The 19,314-nt window shown below is 31.1% G+C and overlaps 3 protein-coding genes and 1 long non-coding RNA gene across 4 annotated transcripts; 1 reads left to right on the plus strand and 3 right to left on the minus strand.

Moving 5' to 3' along the window:
- Window positions 1-1,463: 1,463 nt before the first annotated feature.
- LOC126680598 (uncharacterized) lies at window positions 1,464-3,934 on the minus strand. Its single transcript, XR_007641240.2, has 3 exons — window positions 3,739-3,934; window positions 1,918-3,174; window positions 1,464-1,690 (listed from the first exon to the last, which is right to left on the minus strand). It is a non-coding gene; the product is annotated as an uncharacterized LOC126680598 (long non-coding RNA).
- A 3,644-nt stretch (window positions 3,935-7,578) lies between these two features.
- Window positions 7,579-9,749, plus strand: LOC126680592 (uncharacterized). The gene has a single exon (XM_050375744.2). It carries the CDS (start codon window positions 7,676-7,678, stop codon window positions 9,668-9,670), a length of 1,995 nt encoding a protein of 664 aa, XP_050231701.1. The 5' UTR covers window positions 7,579-7,675; the 3' UTR covers window positions 9,671-9,749.
- A 129-nt stretch (window positions 9,750-9,878) lies between these two features.
- On the minus strand, window positions 9,879-13,363 carry LOC126680594 (inositol oxygenase 1-like). The gene is made up of 10 exons (XM_050375746.2): window positions 13,048-13,363; window positions 12,813-12,918; window positions 12,197-12,278; window positions 11,880-12,084; window positions 10,980-11,092; window positions 10,773-10,895; window positions 10,584-10,653; window positions 10,357-10,435; window positions 10,189-10,270; window positions 9,879-10,099 (listed from the first exon to the last, which is right to left on the minus strand). The coding sequence occupies exons 1-10, from the start codon at window positions 13,076-13,078 to the stop codon at window positions 10,073-10,075; spliced, it is 918 nt and encodes a 305-aa protein (XP_050231703.1). The 5' UTR covers window positions 13,079-13,363; the 3' UTR covers window positions 9,879-10,072.
- A 3,048-nt stretch (window positions 13,364-16,411) lies between these two features.
- On the minus strand, window positions 16,412-19,065 carry LOC126680595 (mediator of RNA polymerase II transcription subunit 6). The gene is made up of 5 exons (XM_050375747.2): window positions 18,687-19,065; window positions 18,357-18,531; window positions 17,879-17,948; window positions 17,114-17,220; window positions 16,412-16,746 (listed from the first exon to the last, which is right to left on the minus strand). Exons 1-5 carry the CDS (start codon window positions 18,926-18,928, stop codon window positions 16,585-16,587), a joined length of 756 nt encoding a protein of 251 aa, XP_050231704.1. The 5' UTR covers window positions 18,929-19,065; the 3' UTR covers window positions 16,412-16,584.
- Between the last annotated feature and the right edge of the window lie 249 nt (window positions 19,066-19,314).

Raw genomic sequence — 19,314 nt, forward strand, 5'->3', positions numbered from 1 at the left:
AATTAGTATATAAATATAAATTAAAGGATTATTTTAAACTTTTTATCAAGTGAAAAGAGGCAATTTTAATACTTTTGGATAAAGATTATTAAAATAATAATCCATACTTCTACAATGATTAATGAATCCAAATAGATCAAAATGAACAAAATAAATTAAGAAAATTTTACTAAAAGCAGAACAAACTGATTTACAAGAGTAAATAAGAGAATTTTAATTTGAATCACAAACTGATTTACATCCACGGCCCAATCAAAGATTGAGTTTTTGTAATTAACTAATACGAGTGTTTAACCGTCCACCAAACTATAAAAGAGCATTTTAGAGCTAAATTCAAACTTACAAAATAGAGAATCTTTTAATGCTAATCAATAATGTTTACTAATATTTAATCAATAAATGATTACCGGCAACAAAGAAAAACAATCAATATTAATTAATGTACAATTAAAAAAATAGATAAAAATTAATTGTTTGTATAGAGAGTTGTTGTAAAATGTCTAATCACACAAATGTGATGGTTGATGGATATTTATAAATCCGTCAACTCTTCTTCAAGTCATCTAGAAAGATGACAATTTTTTGTAGAATCTTTCTCTGTCACGTACATTGTTTGCTCGAAACCCACAGTATATTGATTGCAAGTAATAATAGGACGGTTAAGTCCGAAATATCGATCCATAAGAAATGAAAAAAATTCATACACCATAACAATTGACTTTGTAAAATATAAAATATAGATTTTGGTCATCTCGAACCATTAGTATGCATTTGATTACTTAATTATTACTCCCTCCGTCCCACTTTAGAAGTCCCATTTGACTTTACACACAGATTAAGAAAACATTAATTATTCTTGTCTTTTCATGTTTTTTCATGTTTTGCCCCTATTAATGATAGTGGAATTTTCCATAGAGTTCTTTTAAGATAACTAAAATAAGGGTAAAATAGGGTATTCAATGCAAAAATATTCTAAAAATAGTAATGGGACTTTTTAAGTGGGACATCTTAAAATAGAATATGTGACTTCTTAAATGGGACGGAGGGAGTATTTTTTAAGAGCATTAATTTGATTACTTAACTTTTATCTTTTCATGTTTTTTTTATTATGTCAAGCTGCCTGATGTCTTCTTAAAATTATTTGGCTTACATAAGTTTCGAATTTATCTGCATAGCATATCATACAGATATTAGTCAAAAAATATTAATCATTAATTAATTTATAAAAAAAATGTATTTTTATCATTTATATTATTAATTTTTTATTTTCTATTTGGATATAATTGATATAAATTATAAAATTATTGGACGAAACTGATATAGCTAGATACAACGAATTACTGCAGTTCAATACCCACGGAAAATTGTGATGATTTAAATTAAGAAGAATCAATAATTGAATTCAGCTAGTAGCTAAACTAATTAAACATAAAAATAGCAAAAAATGAAACAGATATAAAGAGTGATTAATTAATAGTAAAGATTTATTTATAAGTTTGAAATAGCAATTAACAAAGAGCTAATTCAGTTGATTCAAAATAAAAAAAAAAACAATACAATCACTATGGCTGACTATGAGCCTTCAGTGGTGGTTTGAAAAAAGCAGCTCCACCGCAACATTTGCAGCAAGGGCAAATACAATCTTCTGTGGGGTTATTACAATCACAACTATCTGAATTACTACTCATACCTGCATCAAAATATATGTATAAATTAATTAATTTCCCCTTTTTTAATAATAAATTAACAGACTATACATTAATATGCAGGGGCGGATTAAGGGGAGCGAGCATGGACGGTCGCCCCTCTCTCCACCGGCCAAAATACGCACTTCTCAATGGCCGAAAAATTAAATAAAATAATTTTTTGGCTAAGAAAATATCTTCCCCCTTAGGATTTATACATGTAAGAACGTACCTGGATGGATCGAAGACCTAGCTGCGTTGCCGTGTGGCACAAGTAACGGTAACAACATGATAATTATGAGGATCTTCGCCATGAGAGATGACCTTCGGTAGGTAGTTATTTCCATGATTACACTATCTAATTAATTAACTTTTAACGGAGATTAATATGTAACTCGCGACGGGTATGTATATACGTTTATTTATATATATATATGATTATTGTTTATAGATTGTAACGCCAAGTTGAAGCTCATATTTTTTACTAATAGTTGATAAAATTGATTGATTGTCCTTATTCTTTGTTTTCTATGGTAGATTGCCACCATTTTTAACCTGCTCCGTGATTGTATAAAGACAAGAAAAAATATGAGCAATAACATGGATGGGAATCCATAATCGGCAATTTTTGGCCGATTTTAAGCTCCTATGAGGAAAAGAAAAAGAATAAAAATTAGGAAAATTATCCCAAAAGTAATGGACTCTGTTTAAGAGATTGAGAGTATAATTTTTCTAACCTTTGAAATAAAAAGTTATCAGGGCTAAGGGTTAATTTTTTTTTTTTTTTTGCCAAAAGGGTTAAAAGGTTTAATAGTCTAAAAATACCCAAATTTTTTGATTTTTTTCGTTTAAAGTCCAAACTTTCAAAATCTTTAATTTTAACTCATTTTTTATTTTTAAATTTCAATTATAGCCCATTACTCAAATTTGAGTGGAAAAAAATTCAATATACGTTTCATATTATTTCATGTTTGGAATTTTTGATGGTAAAATGATAAATTAAAATAATACGAAGCAATATGAACGACATATTTAATTTTTTTTCCACTTTAATTTGAGTAATTGGCTGTAATTGAAACTAAAAAAAATGAAAAATTGGTTAAAATTTAAGATTTTAAAAGCTTAGTCATAAACGAAACAAATTGAAATGATGAAGTATTTTTAGGTGATGAAGCAAAATTAAAATAAAAACAGGGTATCTTTTTCAGAAAAACGGATAGGTTGAATTTGTAGATGAATTTGCTGAAAGTTATTTTTTTCATTTTATAAACAACGTGCTGGAACAAATTAAATTTAAGACAAAAATTTCGTTCCATTTTATAAACTGTTCCAACACAACACCACACATTCATGTAGCCCTATGGCATGTGACTATGAAGAGGTTGAGCAGAATCAGCGCAACACTTGCAGCATGAACCAGGTGGTGCAGCTGAGCAACACATGCATTGAGGACACATTGGTTCTTCCTTCAACCTCACCTCAATTATACCTGCAAACATTTGCGGATTCAGATTTTTTAAGACAGTATTATTTTTATATTTTATGTTTTTAATAAATTTTGTGGCATTTATTTAGAAAAGGAAACATAATTTACATCAATGATTTTGACAGTCTAAATTGTTAATTTTATAAGCCATGACAACTATACCTAAGAAAATAAAATTGATGAAAACTTTTATTTTTATGATAAATTGGTTAATATTTTTTTAATAATAATAAAATAGTAAATATATGTAAACTTTTATAGATAATTTCTTAAATTTTATTATTAAAAAATTATAGACTAATATATTGCAAGAATATATTACAAGACTAAAAAATTCTTTACTTTTATCAGTTAGAACCTTATTTATCTTATTTACAACTTGGATATAGCTGTCCGGGTTTATAAATTTCAAGGATCGAAATGTTGAAATCATTTTTAGACGATATTTTTGTCAAGTCCGCTCATATATACCTACAAATCGAGCCGGTAAATTTTTTGTTTTTGAATGCATAAATTAATTAAAACCATACCAATCTAAACAACGAATATTTATGAAAATATATGTACCTTGATGTGCAAACCTAGCTGCATCAACTGGTGTTTGCATTAAGGGCAAAACCATGATAACCAAGAGAACAGTCGCCATGAGAGAGCTTCGATAATTATCTGACGTAGCCATTAGAGCTGATTGATATGAAATGATGGTTAGATAGGGCAGTGTATTTATATGGATTAATTGACTTTTGATTTTCAATAAAGTCATAATTTTGATTAAGTTGGTTGAATCCAAAATTAAAAAATAGAGTATATATAGTTTGATTTTGTCAGACTATAGTAAATAGTTAAATACTCATAAGTTTGATTAAGTTGCTTGAATTCAAAGTTTGGCTTTGTCACTCTTAAAAATAAAAATAAGAGAAGAAAATATCAGTTTGATTTTGTCAGACTAAAGTGTATAGTTAAATAACCTTAACTTACAAGATATGTTTTTCAGTATTAATTATAAGCATATTTTACACCTATCCATATAAAATTATAATTTGGTAAAATGCATTTATCCATATTAGTTTGGTCCATCTTAATTTCGATCTTTGTTAAATACATCTAAAACTCATTTAGGGCTAATTATATACATCAAATAAGATAAATTTTTTACACATAAACGTTCAATATTGTGTTACGTCAGTTTCATATCAGTCGTGTATAGGTAAAGATTAAAATTTTAAAAAATAAAATATATTTAGCAAACAAATTTAAAATTTAAAATTTAAAAAATTAAAATATATTTAGCAAACAAATTTAAAATTATAGATAGATAAATATATTTCTTCTCATAACTTGAATTCCTTCTGGTTTTAACTTTTACAAAAAGTTACATAATTTAAAGAATATATTATTATTAATTATCAATTCACTTTAATTATGAATATTGTGATACTAGCAACTAGGGGTGTGCACGGATCCTGAATATCTTCAAAACCAAACAAAAAAACAGACCGAAAATATCCAGGATCGAAAATATCCGTTGACCATTGATTTTCCCGAACCGAATCGTACTGAAAATTTTATTGGTACGGTTTTGGATCTTTTATAAATAACCGTACCGAGAACCGAACTGAACCGTACCGAACCGAAGTAACGAACTTATACCCGAAGAACCGAATATATATATATATATATATATATATATTATTCTATTTTAAATTTGATTATTATATTCGTATAAATTTTAAATTACTAAATATTTAAATTGTTTTATAAAATTATATGAATTGTCAAATATTTAATAATTATTAAAATTATTTTTTAAAAATTGACATGAACAATTTACATATTCATTATTTTTTTACTAATGATCAAATTATATAGTTTTAACAAAAATAATATAGTTTAGATTGGAGAATAGATAAAAGTACCCTTATCAAATAATCGAAAAATCAATATTAAATTGAACGATAATATATATATATATATATATATATATATATATATATATATTGTGCTCTTTTATTTTATTAATGATTATTTATTTGTGATAGTTGAAAATATAAAAAAATGAATAAGTAGCTAATTAATTTTAAAAGTCAAAATTATATATTATAATATAATAGAGATCATATTTTAAATAAAACAATATCCGTGGTTATAGTGATATTCATACCGAACCGTATCGAATCATTAGGACCGAATTTCCGTATCGAACCGTATCGAAAAATAAAATTTTTGAACCAAACCGATTATTGGTACGGATCCGAAAATTCAATTTTTAATATCCCCAATTTTTGATTTGGTTCTGGAGATTTGTCAATCTTCGAATTCTCCCGAGTGGTGCTCACCCCTCCTTGCAACATTAATTCATATTTCATTAAACCTCAAAGCAACCGTATTCTTCTGCTGCTTTTCTGACCCAAATGTTTTAATTAATTTATACTACTCCTGCAGCTATTATCCATTAAACTTCATTGACGGGTCTACTGCGGTGGTTCCTTCATCGACAATGGCAAATCATTCTTCTCCAACATCAGCAGCTGTAAAGACTTTCTACTCGTCAGATCCTTGCTCTTTTTGACAGCAGCAGCTGGTTCGTCGGCAGCGGTTGTCAGGGCTTCCATCTCGTCGGCAGCAGCAAGGTCTTCTTCTCCAACAGTGGCACGTCTCTAGGCTGAAATTGTTTGTTAACAACAACAATCATACGGTCCTCCATTGTGTCGAAGAATTTGCTCCCATGGCAAGATATCACAACGGTTCTAATAATCAGAGAATTTGATGAAGACGAAGATGAGTTAGTTGATTTCAATGGGTCAATTGAAGTTGTTTTACAAAATTGGAAATAAAAGGGAAAAGAGTACCAAAAGGTCCCTAGAAAGTTATTTTTGAACCTTTTACCAAGAATTTCTCTTTCCTATATGTTAGTTAACAAAGTTTGAGACCACACTCTTAACGCACATACACTGAAGGACTTAAAGAAATATTTTTTCTGAGTTTAGGGATTAAAAAAAGAAAAAATTAGTTTAAGGATCAGGTAATTAAAAGTGGTATAGTTTAGAGACCTGAAAATGAGTTTTTTCTTAAAATAACTCAAACCATAAACACTGTATGTAAAGCTAAAAAAACATATTTTTACAAAAACATCCAGAAAAACAAAAAGCTATAATCTCGGGAAAAAATACAAACAGAGAGCCTTATTATACACTTTCTTCTTAATAAATGGAGATGGAAAAATGTTTGTGAGAAATTGAATTTATAATTTTAACAATTTATTGTCGAGCGCTTATATCATTTAGATATAGCTCATCGGTGGCCTGCCTTATTGCATACTTAGTTCTTCTAAAGTTTTTAATTCGTAGCCTTCCTTTAGAATTGCAAGCATTATAGCGGAGCGCCTCGTCTTGTCTCCACTTGTCATAACACGATGGTACGGACTTCATAATCGACCATTTTCCACTCATGGACAAATTCTCCGATCAAGACTACGACAGAATCAGGTGAAAATTTGACACAATTTAGTTATACAAAATATATTAGTTAATTTTTTTTAAGATAGAGTACATTTATATAATTTAAATATTTTTTAATTTTTTTAAAGATAATTTTTTAAAAAAAGAAAAATAGTCCGGTCCTATCTTGACTCCGTCATTGTTGGAGTCCCCGGTTTTAATTCTGGATTCAAAATTCTATGACCGGAAGATTAGGAGTAGTTTCAGACGCCATTTTCTTTTATTATGGTTTTATATTAGAGAGGAAAACATATGTTTATAATATCGTTGACCAAGTGAGATTCCAGTGTTGACCGTCGCATACGGGATAGTTTCTCAATTATACTTGCTCACCAAGTCTCACTTGGGCTCCAAGTTCTTGACAGGCTAGCTAGCAACTGGACCCACTTCTTGATGTGGGCCAAGATCTATTATGAACTGAAATATACTACTTTTCATATTATATCAATTATAATCTGTAACTAAATGTTTTAAATTTTTATGTAGGTATCAAGTTTGACCAAACTTTATTAGTTTAATCATATTCTGAATATGTTTCTTTTAAATGAAGTCTAACTATTTAAATTTAAAATCTGAGTGAACAGAGTACATGTGCTACCATGTTAGATTCATTTCATATAAATGTGATTTATATTAATTAGACTTTTGTTCTATGTGGCCATTTCCAAAGTAAAAAAAAAACAACTTATAACAAGAAATTAAAATTTTTTATTTAAAAATTTCAAATTATTCAGCTATTTAATATTAATTATTAATTTAACATAAAATGATAGTAAAATTAAAAATCCGTCTCAATTTGTATAATAAAAATAAAAATATTCCCTATTATGTAGTAGAATTTACTTAAAAAGAAACTGAAAAAAAAAACTTGAGCACCAAGCATAATTTCGCCCATAAATAGCTCATTCTGCCAACGCATTCACATCCAATCACCCCACCCTGATTTTTCTCTGTAATTCTCAACTCCTTAACCCAAAACCCTAATCTCATAAACCTTCAACACAACAATGGCGGCAAGATCATCTCTTCTCGGGCCACCAGAGCTTCACGATCCAACGCTACTCACCCAAAAAAAATCACAACAAAATTCCACTCAGGCCAACACAGACCGGTTCATGGACCTGATGATCGCCAAGTTCAACGAAACAGTAGTCGATACCATGCCGATTCCTGAAATGACTATAACCAAAAGAAGATCGCCAACTTATGAATCATCAGGAAATCCATGCCTGGATTTCTTTTACCATGTCGTACCCGATACTCCGATCAGTTCGATCAAGAATTTACTCTGTTCTGCCTGGGAGAAGAATCCGTTAACGACCCTGAAACTTATTTGTAACCTGAGGGGTATTCGTGGCACGGGAAAATCCGATAAGGAAGGGTTTTACGGGGCGCTGATCTGGCTGCATCAGTTTCATCCGAAAACACTGGCGTGTAATATTTCTTGCATTGCACGTTTCGGGTATCTAAAGGATTTGCCTGAGATTCTTTACAGGCTTTTGGAGGGGCATGAAGTGCGCGCGAGACAGAAAGCGGATTGGCAGAGGCGAAAATCGCAAGGATGCGGCCCGGGGATGAGGCAGATACATGGTGGGACTCGTATGAGGCAGCTACATGGTGGGACTCGCCAAGGTCCCTTTCAGAAGGCGAAGGGATTGAACCGAACGAAGCTGAGTGTCACTCGAGAGATCAGAATAGCTAATTCTGTGAAAAGGAATCAGATTGAGAAGGAGAAAGCTAGTAAATTGAGGAATCAGAGAAGGGTTGATATGGCTAAGAAAGTTTATAAGAAATTCAATCAAGATCCGGATTTTCGGTATTTATACCAAAGAATTTCTGATTTTTTTGCTGGTTTATTGAAAGCTGATATGGCGCATTTGAAGTCCGGAGATATCAGAAACATAAGCCTCGCCGCTAAATGGTGCCCGTCTCTTGATTCTTCGTTTGATCGATCTATTTTGTTATGCGAAAGTATTGCGAGGAATCTCTTTCCGAGAGAATCCTATTGTGAATATGAAGGTGTTGAGGAATCACATTACGCTTACAGGATTCGTGATCGGCTACGAAAGGAGGTTTTGGTGCCGTTGCGGAAAGTTCTTGAATTGCCAGAGGTCTACATTGGTGCTAACAAATGGAGTGAGATTCCATACAACAGAGTTTCTTCTGTTGCGATGAAGCTTTACAAGGAGAGATTCTTGAAACATAATTTCAAGCGTTTTTCTAACTACTTGAAGGATGTGAAATCGAATAAGGCGAAAATCGCAGCTGATGCGTTGCTTCCTCACGAAATAATTTCATCTTTGAATGACGACGATGGCGGGCAAGTAGCGGAATTGCAATGGAAGAACAAGAAGAAGAAGCCATCATCCGAGGATGGGACTATGAGAAAGTTGAAAAATTGTATAGCTATTTGTGATGTGTCCAGTGAAATGATAGGGACTCCGATGGAAGCGTCGATAGCGTTAGGCTTGCTAATTTCCGAGCTAAGCGACAAGCCATGGAAAGGAAAGATTATCACTTTCAGTGATAATCCAAAACTTCAAGTCATCCAAGGAAAAACCCTCTTCGAAAAGATAGAGTTTGTGAGGAAAATCAATATCGACTCGGACTGCAATTTTCAGAAAGTGTTTGATCTGATCCTGAAAGTTGCTGTGGAGGGGAAATTGAAGGAAGATGAAATGATTAAGACGGTTTTTGTGTTTAGTGACATGGATTTTAGTAGAGAATCATCAAATGGCAATGAAACTAACTATCAAGTTATAGTGAGGAATTTTAGAGAGAAAGGGTACCAAAAAGTGATACCTGAGATAGTGTTCTGGAACCTGAGAAATTCGAAGGCTACACCGGTAATCGCTACACAAAACGGCACGGCATTGGTGAGCGGATTTTCGAAGAATTTGATGAAGCTGTTCTTGGATAGAGAAGGCGAAATGACGCCTTTATCCATTATGGAAGCTGCCATCTCTGGAGAAGAGTATCAGAACCTTGCTGTTGTTGACTAGTTCTAACTTATTGTAGACAGTTATTGTAGTTTTTGCAATTTAACTTATAATTAATTCAGATCAAAATTTTTTCTTTAAATTCCTTTCCAACTTTCACAGAATCATTTAGATCAACCGAGGCACGATTCAGAATCGAAAACCATAAATTTGATTCTATCAGCTTGTTTTACGAGTCTACTCGTGAATCAAACGAGTTTAACAACATTGCTTTCAACTAAACAAACGAACTTGATCATTTTTATTAGTTTGAACAAAACAACTCAGGCCATAACTAGATGTATGAAAGCTACATATAATCACTGACACTATTTGTAGAAGACTTTTCTAAAGAGAAATACTGCAGTAATTTTCTGAATTTCATGCAGTAATTAAGCAATTCTTTATCTTCTTATTCTTCAAGATTTACCATTTCAGCTTTTCTGGAAAATACTGCAACATCATATGAACCAACAATAAACAATCAAGATTACAGTTCGAGATTGAATAATAACATAGAAAAAACTCAGAAATAGTTTTACCTTTTCAATTAGGGATAAATAGTATGGCTTGACTTTTTCGACATCGATCCGGACTTTGCTCTTGCTGTACAGGTCGTATTTGCTGCATTGTAAGAGTCAGACAAACAAAATTAAAATCATCATTAAGTTCAAACATGACTAATTTAAGGTTAAGCAAATAAAACTCACTTGAATACTTCTAGCCATTTCAGATTTTCAATATCCTCTTCATTCATCAAGTGTTTGTATTCCCTTGACTTATGTAATGCTGGAACACAATAAACTTTAAATGAACAGCGCAACAATGAAACTAGAAATAGCGAAATGACACTTTTTACAAAAAAAATTTATAAACGGAAACGAAAATAAAATTAATATAATGTAGCTGATATTTATAAATATAAACTTAGTTATACCATAGAATGAATGGTATCTGATGATAAATAGAGCTGCTGAAGGCAGAGTTGTCTTATTTTTCTTGGCCACCTATAAGTAAAAAAATGTCGGTATCTCGTAAAATAATATAATCAATAAAAACAAATACATTTACTAGATCAAAGAAAAAAATATGCATATCTTTTACAATTAATTGATTAATTAATTACCAGATACATGTAATCGTCATGTCCCCATGACATCATAACATTGTCTAATCCACAACCTTCGGAATAAACTCCATATTTGGTGTTGTAAGTAGGATTATTATAGTCAGGATTTTCCTTGAAATACTGCAAAGTCAATACATTTATTTATGTTAAAACTTGAAGGAAATCGCACATAATCATGTCTTAGGAAAGTGAGATTCATGAGACCTTGTGATGGACAATTGATTGGTCGAAAGCACATCCGACAGGGTAAGTGTCACCTACAACAGCCCACTGAGGAAGATCACCAAAGCTTGGAAGAAGAAGCACCTTTCCAAGATCTAAATCCAACACAAAAATAACACAAATCAGTTGACTTTTTGTTCATTTCTTTAATGGATCTCAATCCACCTTAACTTTCAGATCTCGGATTCGATCTCGAGGTGATAATGAGATATTCGGGTTCGGCTTCCCTCGACTTAATTATTTATAATTACAACTAGATTTTACGGCATATAAAATACTCGAATCCGATTCAACTCGACTCAATCCAACGTTTTTATTCATGCATAGGCCTAATGGATTTTCAACTTTTTGTATTCTAACGAAAGAATTAAAACATTATAATTTTAGTCCAATTTTAAATGTCCACAGCAATTTAGCCAATTTCCCCCAATCAATTTAATAGCATGTTTTCAATCTCACATGGCCTCCATACTGTCAAACATATTGTACCGACATGAAATCCATAGACACTTTTTCTCCCTATTTTTAATTCTAACCAAAACTTTATATGATTACAATTTTAGCCCACTTGAAAATTTTAGCCCACTTGCTAGGTTAAAATTCAAAATATATTTTTTGGGTTACAATTACATTTTTTTTTTACTTTTCGGTCATTAGGTCTTTATCTAAGGTATAAGTGTAGTGTAAATATATATATAAGTATTAAGAATAAACTGATAAATTATCTTAATTCAATTAACCTCGCGAGCAAGCTTCTTGAGTCTGAGTACTCAGACTCAGTTCGCAAATTAGCTCGAGATTGAATTCGACTCAATTTTCTCTCCAAGTCGAATAGTTAGCGAGTTGCTTTGAATAGATTTAACTCTTAAAAAAATGTATTACCATGAATTAGGCCAGTGAGGTGCAGCCAATCTTCATTGGGATAATCCTTTCGAATGGCTTCAGCAGTTTGCAATAAATGCTCAATTTGAGGTTCATCCAAATCAGGATCACTCTCATCCACAACTTCATTCAGAAGCTCACAGCATTCCCATATGCTCATCTCCACCCTATTCACTTTTCCATACTCTTCTCTCATTTTTTTCACCTGAAAAATTACATTATTTTTCAAAATAAGTGTTTAGTAATTACAAAATAGTCTAATTAATTTTCTGTAAATATTAAGACTATAATTCTTTTAGATAAGTAATTAAGCTTACAAAGTCATAGGTTTGGCTAATATGATTGATCCTGTAGAAATTCTCCACACCTGGTTGTCTCTCACCTTCAGCATCATAATCTCTGCAATCAACAATTAAACCATTTTTAAATCCTTAATTAATCTTCCATAATTAAGCATACAAACAGGGAAAATATTAAATCATTATGACTTGATGCAATATTTTTATAGCTCATAGGCTAGGTAGCACGGACAAAAAAAAACAGGACACTTAGACACAGACACGCGAAACTACGTTAGTTTTAAGGTTTTTTATGTTAAAACTGAAGTTTCGTGTCTGAAAAAACAATGTCCGGCTAGTTTCCGAAACGGAAAACATTGGGGGAACTTTCCGTGCTACCTAGCTCATAAGCACAATTTGATCATGTGCCAAAATTAATCAAACCAAAGAGAAAGCTTATGATATTTTTAGTATCCTTACTAATTTTGATTTCTTTATTTTTTATTGTCCCACAACAGACAAATGATTACTTTTAATTAGCTAATTTTATCAAACTTTGGGCCAACTACAATGAAATTATTGCAATTTTCTGATTAGTTTTTATTTTTATCCAGAAATGGAGATCTAGAAAAATATAATCAAAATAGAAAGTAACCTAAAAGTTTGGCCAAAAGAATTTGCTTGTGGCATCACAAAACCACCATTAATCAGTGCTAATTCCGTCTCATCAATAGGAGTCTTCTTTTCTTCTACTTCAACCCCTGTAATTTGCAACAACAAAAAAAATAATAAATCAGAACATTAAAACTGCCATTTTGATACTAAAATCAAGATCTATAATTTTTCTCTAAAAAAATCAAATTAATTCAGAATAAAAAGAAGAAAATTACCAAAGTGTGGCTGCTCAATGAGAATAGTCATCCTGAATCAAGGGTAAATCGGACAAAAATGTGGAAAATGAAGAGAAAACAATGATGAAGAGGTGGTGGTGGTTGCATTGTGAAGGAAAAATGAAGGTTATATATAATTGGCCGGAAGTCCTTGACTGAGAATTCGTAGAAGCTGAGTCCTTACCAGAAAATCTAAACTTTGTTTCTTATTATATACCTTATGGCCTTATCGGATATTTATCAAACTTTCTATATTATTTTTATTTATTTCTATTCAAATAGATTACATTATAAAATGATTATGCGTACGACAGGTAGCAAACAGAGAAGAAGAGATGGCGAAGAGTCCCATGCAAGTTGGCAACCTGCTCATCCAGACGCCCGCACATAGACACAGATGCATGACTACTCATCTTTTTCTTTATCATAAATTATTTTATTTTAAAAAATATTCTCACTAATTAAATTATGTATTTTTTTATATGTTTTTGAAACAAATTAGGATTTTTGTAATTATAAACTAATTCATCATAAATATATATAGTGCTTAAAAATATAATATATTTTTTCACTTATTATTTTATATTTTTGGACCATTATTTTAATACAAAATATTATTATTAATTTTTTAGTTTAATCATGTTAAAATGTCAATATCTTTTGGTTCTTTAAAATTTGATCCAAATGTTTTAAGAGTTGTAAATCTGTTTAGATTTAATCAATTAGCCGGTAAACTATTCAATTTGACAAAACTAATTTCATTGTGCTACATGACGTTGAAATTATATTTTTTTATGAAAATTTAGAAAGAAAAAAAAAGTTGTCAATTAGAATGTCATATGATTGGAATAAATTAATTTTATTAAAAAATTAAATATATTTTTAGGAATTGACAAAATTAGATTAAATTTATAATTTAAAAAATTGAATAGAATTTTAAACATAACTTTTTAACACCATTGAATCTATTTTTTTTCATCACATTCTCTTTTAATTGTACTTATCTTTTATAATTAACTCTTTAATAATCTCTTAAATAAAAAAAAGTATCTCTCTTTTGGATTAGAATTCAGACTATGCTAATATGGACAATAGGGATATGCTCCTTATCTTCATTAAAAAGGATATACTGTAACGTTCTATTATACTTTTCTTCTTTTGACAAAGTGCTTAGCATATACCAATGGGGGTTGGTTCAAGTGGTAATCGGCTTGATATCGCTTAAGCAAGGTCTCGGGTTCGAGTCCTTGTGAATGCAGAAAATTCCCACTGGTAGACTCACCCACCATGCCAGGTGCGCGACGCGGGTCGGATCCGGATTAGTCAGGGCGAAGCCTTGGAAACCGGATGGGCTTACCAAAAAAAAAAGTGCTTAGCATATTGAATTTTTGGTTAAAAAAATACTATGAATTTATTAATAATATTGTCAAAATCACATTTTATGTTTTTCTTCTTTTGACAGAGCACTTAGCATATTGAGTTTTGGGTTAAAAAAATACTATGATATGTATTGATTATCTAATGTGTTGGAAAAATTTAAGTGATGGTTAAAATTAGGTTTTTGTAAAATGGTGCATAATTGAAATTTGGAACACTTGGCTCAAGTTTTTTTTGGAGAAGTTAGGTAAAGATTTATTTTTTATTATAAAATTGAGTTAGGAGATATTTTTCATGGTTAGTACTTGTTTTAAGAAGTATGGTCCCACAAAGATCATATCTTCACAGTCATGACTGAGTCAGCTTTGGGCTGGAGAGCATAATCAACGTACAGCACGTGGGTCCCAATGACGTGGCATCATGTCAAGCTTTGTCGGGCAGTTACTAAATTTCTATGTTCAGTCTCCAGTCATCTAATGCCACACCACCTGGCGAAGGAACAGATCACATTATGCCACGTGGTAACACGTTACAGTACAGTGACGGATATTTTCACCCACACGTGTTAAGGTAGGCTGCACGTGTTGCTATTGCCTTTTAAAGGTAGTAACGTGATACTGTAACTGTTGACTATGACGCTATAATTTTTTTCATTAATAATCTTCATTGATATAATTATCAAAAATATATAATACGAAAAATGTTTTATTTACACGTAAAATATCCCTTTATCATACTTTATTTTCATTTCTACGCATTTTTATTAGCTCGTTTTTTATTAAAAAAAAAAAGAATCATACCAAAATGTAATATTTTAAATTTAAATATAGTTTTATTTTCGAATTATTATTGTAGTTTTATAAAAATATAATACAAAAATAATTTTAACTATTTTGCAATAGCTGATGTACTAACAATATTAAAATGGACATGTATCAATTAAAATTTTACTATTATACTGACAATGATAATAACAATAATATGCGTAAATAATACCAAGTTGATTCACTTTTATAAAAATTAGAAACTAATTTTATAAAGCATTTAAGTCCTACAAATGTATGTTTCTAAAAAATATTTTTTTATATTAAAATTTATTTATTACACTACCTCTATTTACTTTATACTATTATAAATAAAATTAAATATCTTTATTCTCCAAAAAGCATTCTAAAAATATAGTATTGAATTTGAAAACACAGCTAACATATATATATATATATATATATATATATATATATAAAGAATTAACGCACCCCCTAAATTTGTGATACAGAATTATTTAACCCAATTTTTATTTGTTTGAGCAACTAACCCCAGAACTCTTCATTTTTGGGTCAGATAACCCTATAATTATATTTTAGAGACGTGTAAAATACAAATCGGAGGTGAGGAATGCGAAATAGGAATTAAAAATTTCCCTAATTGTTGCGATAAAATTATCCTAAATTTATTTTTGCAATAAAAATATAAATTATGAGGTTATCTGATCCAAAAATGAAAAGTTTTTGGGTTAGTTGCTCCAACAAATTAAAACCGGATTAAATGACCCTGTGTTACAAGTTCGGGGAACGCGTTTACCCTTTATTCATATTATATAATATTAAAAAAATCTATATTTTATGATAAAGTTTCAAGACTTTATTATTTGACATGAACGAGCAATGCTAACCAGGGATTATATCAAATTAAAGTAAATTTTAAATTTATGTAATTCTATGTTTAAATCAAATTGAATTTTATTGTTTAATTTGGTTGATTTTTCAATTTAATTTATACTAAAAGTTAACTAATTTTTATTTGTCAACACATTTTCGGCTTCACTTGGATCAGCTGCACCCCCACCAGGATAAGTCACTTTCAATAACTAAACAAGTAGCAGTGAAAAGGAAAAAAAAATCTACACTTGCCTAACAATTACAGCCACACAAAATCCTTTACAAGGAGTTGAATTTGTAAGTTTGAGTTGAATAGTACTTCGAGAATATATATAAATATAATATAGACTTATTAAAAGTAAATAAAATAGTTATACTCAAATTCTTAAATACTAGAGGTTACAAATTTAGTACGTTAGTTTGTGCCATACAATAAAGTGATGGTTTTGGCGTATTAGTATCAATTACAGCAATAAAGTTATGCTCCTATGGTCTTCGAACTTCAAAACTTAATTCTTTTTGCAGGACCTTGATCGATGATTGGATCAACAGAAGCAGGTTGTGACTCTCCCCCTTGTTGAGTTTCAGAACCTTTATCTGCTTCTGCAGTTGCAGGCGGTACATAGCCTTCTGGAAATGGAGGTGGTGGAGGCGCTGCCGGTAACTGCAAATTGATACCCGAATCAACTAAATAACAAAACCCTCTTCACATTTATAAAGAGACAAGATAAAATTTATCCGTAAATTCATATCTTTCCAAGTTTTCTATAATCTGATATACAAACAGAGTCCTGCAGGGTTAGAGCATTCCGCAGTAACAACACATAAGAATAAGATCCATTAATCCAATTGTCATACACTGGCAATAGTATGCATGAAAAGGAAAATTAATAAGCAAACTCTGCAAATCAGATTATAATAATAATTAACCAAAAGTGGTCCTTAAGATGATCAAGTATACTCAAAATATAGATTAGAATCATCTGAAAAAGATAGGAACATTTACTGCAATAAAACGAATGATAAGTTACCTTGCGATGTATGGCAGCAAGAATATGATCAAATCGCTTAACTTCCTTGAAATCGATCACCTCTTTAGAAACTTTTGATTCAGAAGGTACAGCTTCATCTTCATCAACTGCATCAGAGAGGTGTAAGGATCAAATTAACAAACTTAACCGATATTGATGTACTTATTATGGGATCCTTAACAGTAAGAAATACAGACATACAGAGCGCAAGATGATATTCCATAGCATTTAGTCCATTTACAGTGAAGTGATGAGACTCAATCCCATTTGTTTTATGTTTTTCATAAGAAATAAACAAAGGAACCAGGGAATCATCAAAGGTGTGTGGCTCAAGCTTTCTCTTATACCTCCTACTCCAACTTTTAGCAAAATAGAACAAATAGCAGATTCAGTAATAACTTTCAGGAATGAACAGGGGAGCAACATAATATTGGTTAAAAGCAAACTTAATCTTCTCAAGTAGTTTGAAAAATCTGTTATGGAATATCAATTATTTTGAGTCTACTAAAGTCTCTATTACTTTACCATACAATCTGGTGAGACCGTAAATGACTAAAATGTTATTAGTAAATCATGCACCAAAACCAAATCTCTTGAAGATGCAACCATTAAACCTTGATCTCAATCTTTTAGAATTTCCAACAACAAAGGCACTGAATTCCCGGGTTTTACACTAACGAAAGTAACAAAGCTGCACTCTTCGAAATAAACAACTGCTCACATATATAACTATGATGAGCTAAGTTAAGCTTAGAGCTTGAATACCATATCCAATCTTTTCCAGCTTTGAGGCAGCAGTAGTAAAAGCCTTCGATATATGATACAGAGCCCGTCCCTGTCACATGAAAACTATAGTCAAATATCATAAATATAATGCGCAAACAGGTACATCAATATGAAAACCACTAATTACCGAACACATGTAATTAGCATGTTAACCCCTCCTACACAATGCTCGAATATGTGCATTGAGACTTATAGCGTTAACTTCACTAATACTATAAATAATCATCCAACCCAATATTCTACTTCCCAATATTTCTTTCATTGTACATTTACTTTATCCTCTAGACGCACTACATTTGACGCAATGAGTACATTAAAGTTCTGCTCCTCCTAAAAGAGTTTAAAGACTTAATTTTCCATCAACATGGTATTCATTCTCGAGTTGTTCCTTCCTACACGGACCTCAGCCAAGTCTAGACTAAGGTTGTTTCCAGCAAAACCGACAGAATTAACTTACAATTCGGGCTGCAAAGACATTACAAAGCTGCGGCGCTTGGTAAATTGAACCATCCAAAACATAGTAAGTGAGCATTGGTGTAACTTTCTCCGGACTATCCCTCTTCTGCTTACGAAAAACAAACAAATTCGGCTCAATTACTTCATTCAGCATGTATTCTATGCCTATCATTTTCCTTCAAAACAAAAACAATAAATAAATGAATAAATAACTCTAATAGTTCTAAATAATTTAGCCATAAGTATCATTAATCCCAGTTTAAAAACAAACTCAAAATTTAAACTTTTAAATTATCTCTCACTAAAATTTCAGAAATTAACACATACTTACGAGAGATGAGAGAGATCGAGGGGGTGAATAGATTGCAATCGGAGCAGCTCATTATTACAAGTCCGATCATAGAAAGGGGACAGTGCGAAGTAATCGAATACTAGGTTTCGATCAAGTGGGTATGTGTTCATCCATAGCTGGTCTCGAAAGCATATTCCCGTCATATCCGTCCCAGGTTGCTGCGGCGGTGCCGGCGCTGGAGGATTTCCGTCGAAGTTTGCTCCCGCCGGTAGTGTCGCCATTTCTTGGTTAGGGTTTGAGTCAGTGAGTCACCCGAACGGTAGCGTTTTGCGAGAATCTATTTGAAAATCAAAACGAGTCAATTTTTTTAAAAGATTTTAAATTAAAGATTTAGCCATAACAGTGGAAACAAGAATCCGGCGAAAAGTAAAATTCGTCGCTAATAATACTTTAGGCCTAATGACTGAATAATTTTGGAAAACTTCTACCACTAGTTTCTAAACTTTTCTGAATCTGCAATTTTAATGCCTAAACTTTCATTTTTTTAATTTGCTACTTCTTTTTAAATTTTGGCTTAATTGCGTAAAAAATCACAAACTTTATCGTGTTTTGCAAATTTAACATAAATTTTTAATTTTGGCAATTTAATACACAAACTTTTGATTTT

Source organism: Mercurialis annua, linkage group LG5, assembly GCF_937616625.2.
Source record: "Mercurialis annua linkage group LG5, ddMerAnnu1.2, whole genome shotgun sequence".
In the NCBI taxonomy this organism is placed as follows: domain Eukaryota; kingdom Viridiplantae; phylum Streptophyta; class Magnoliopsida; order Malpighiales; family Euphorbiaceae; genus Mercurialis; species Mercurialis annua.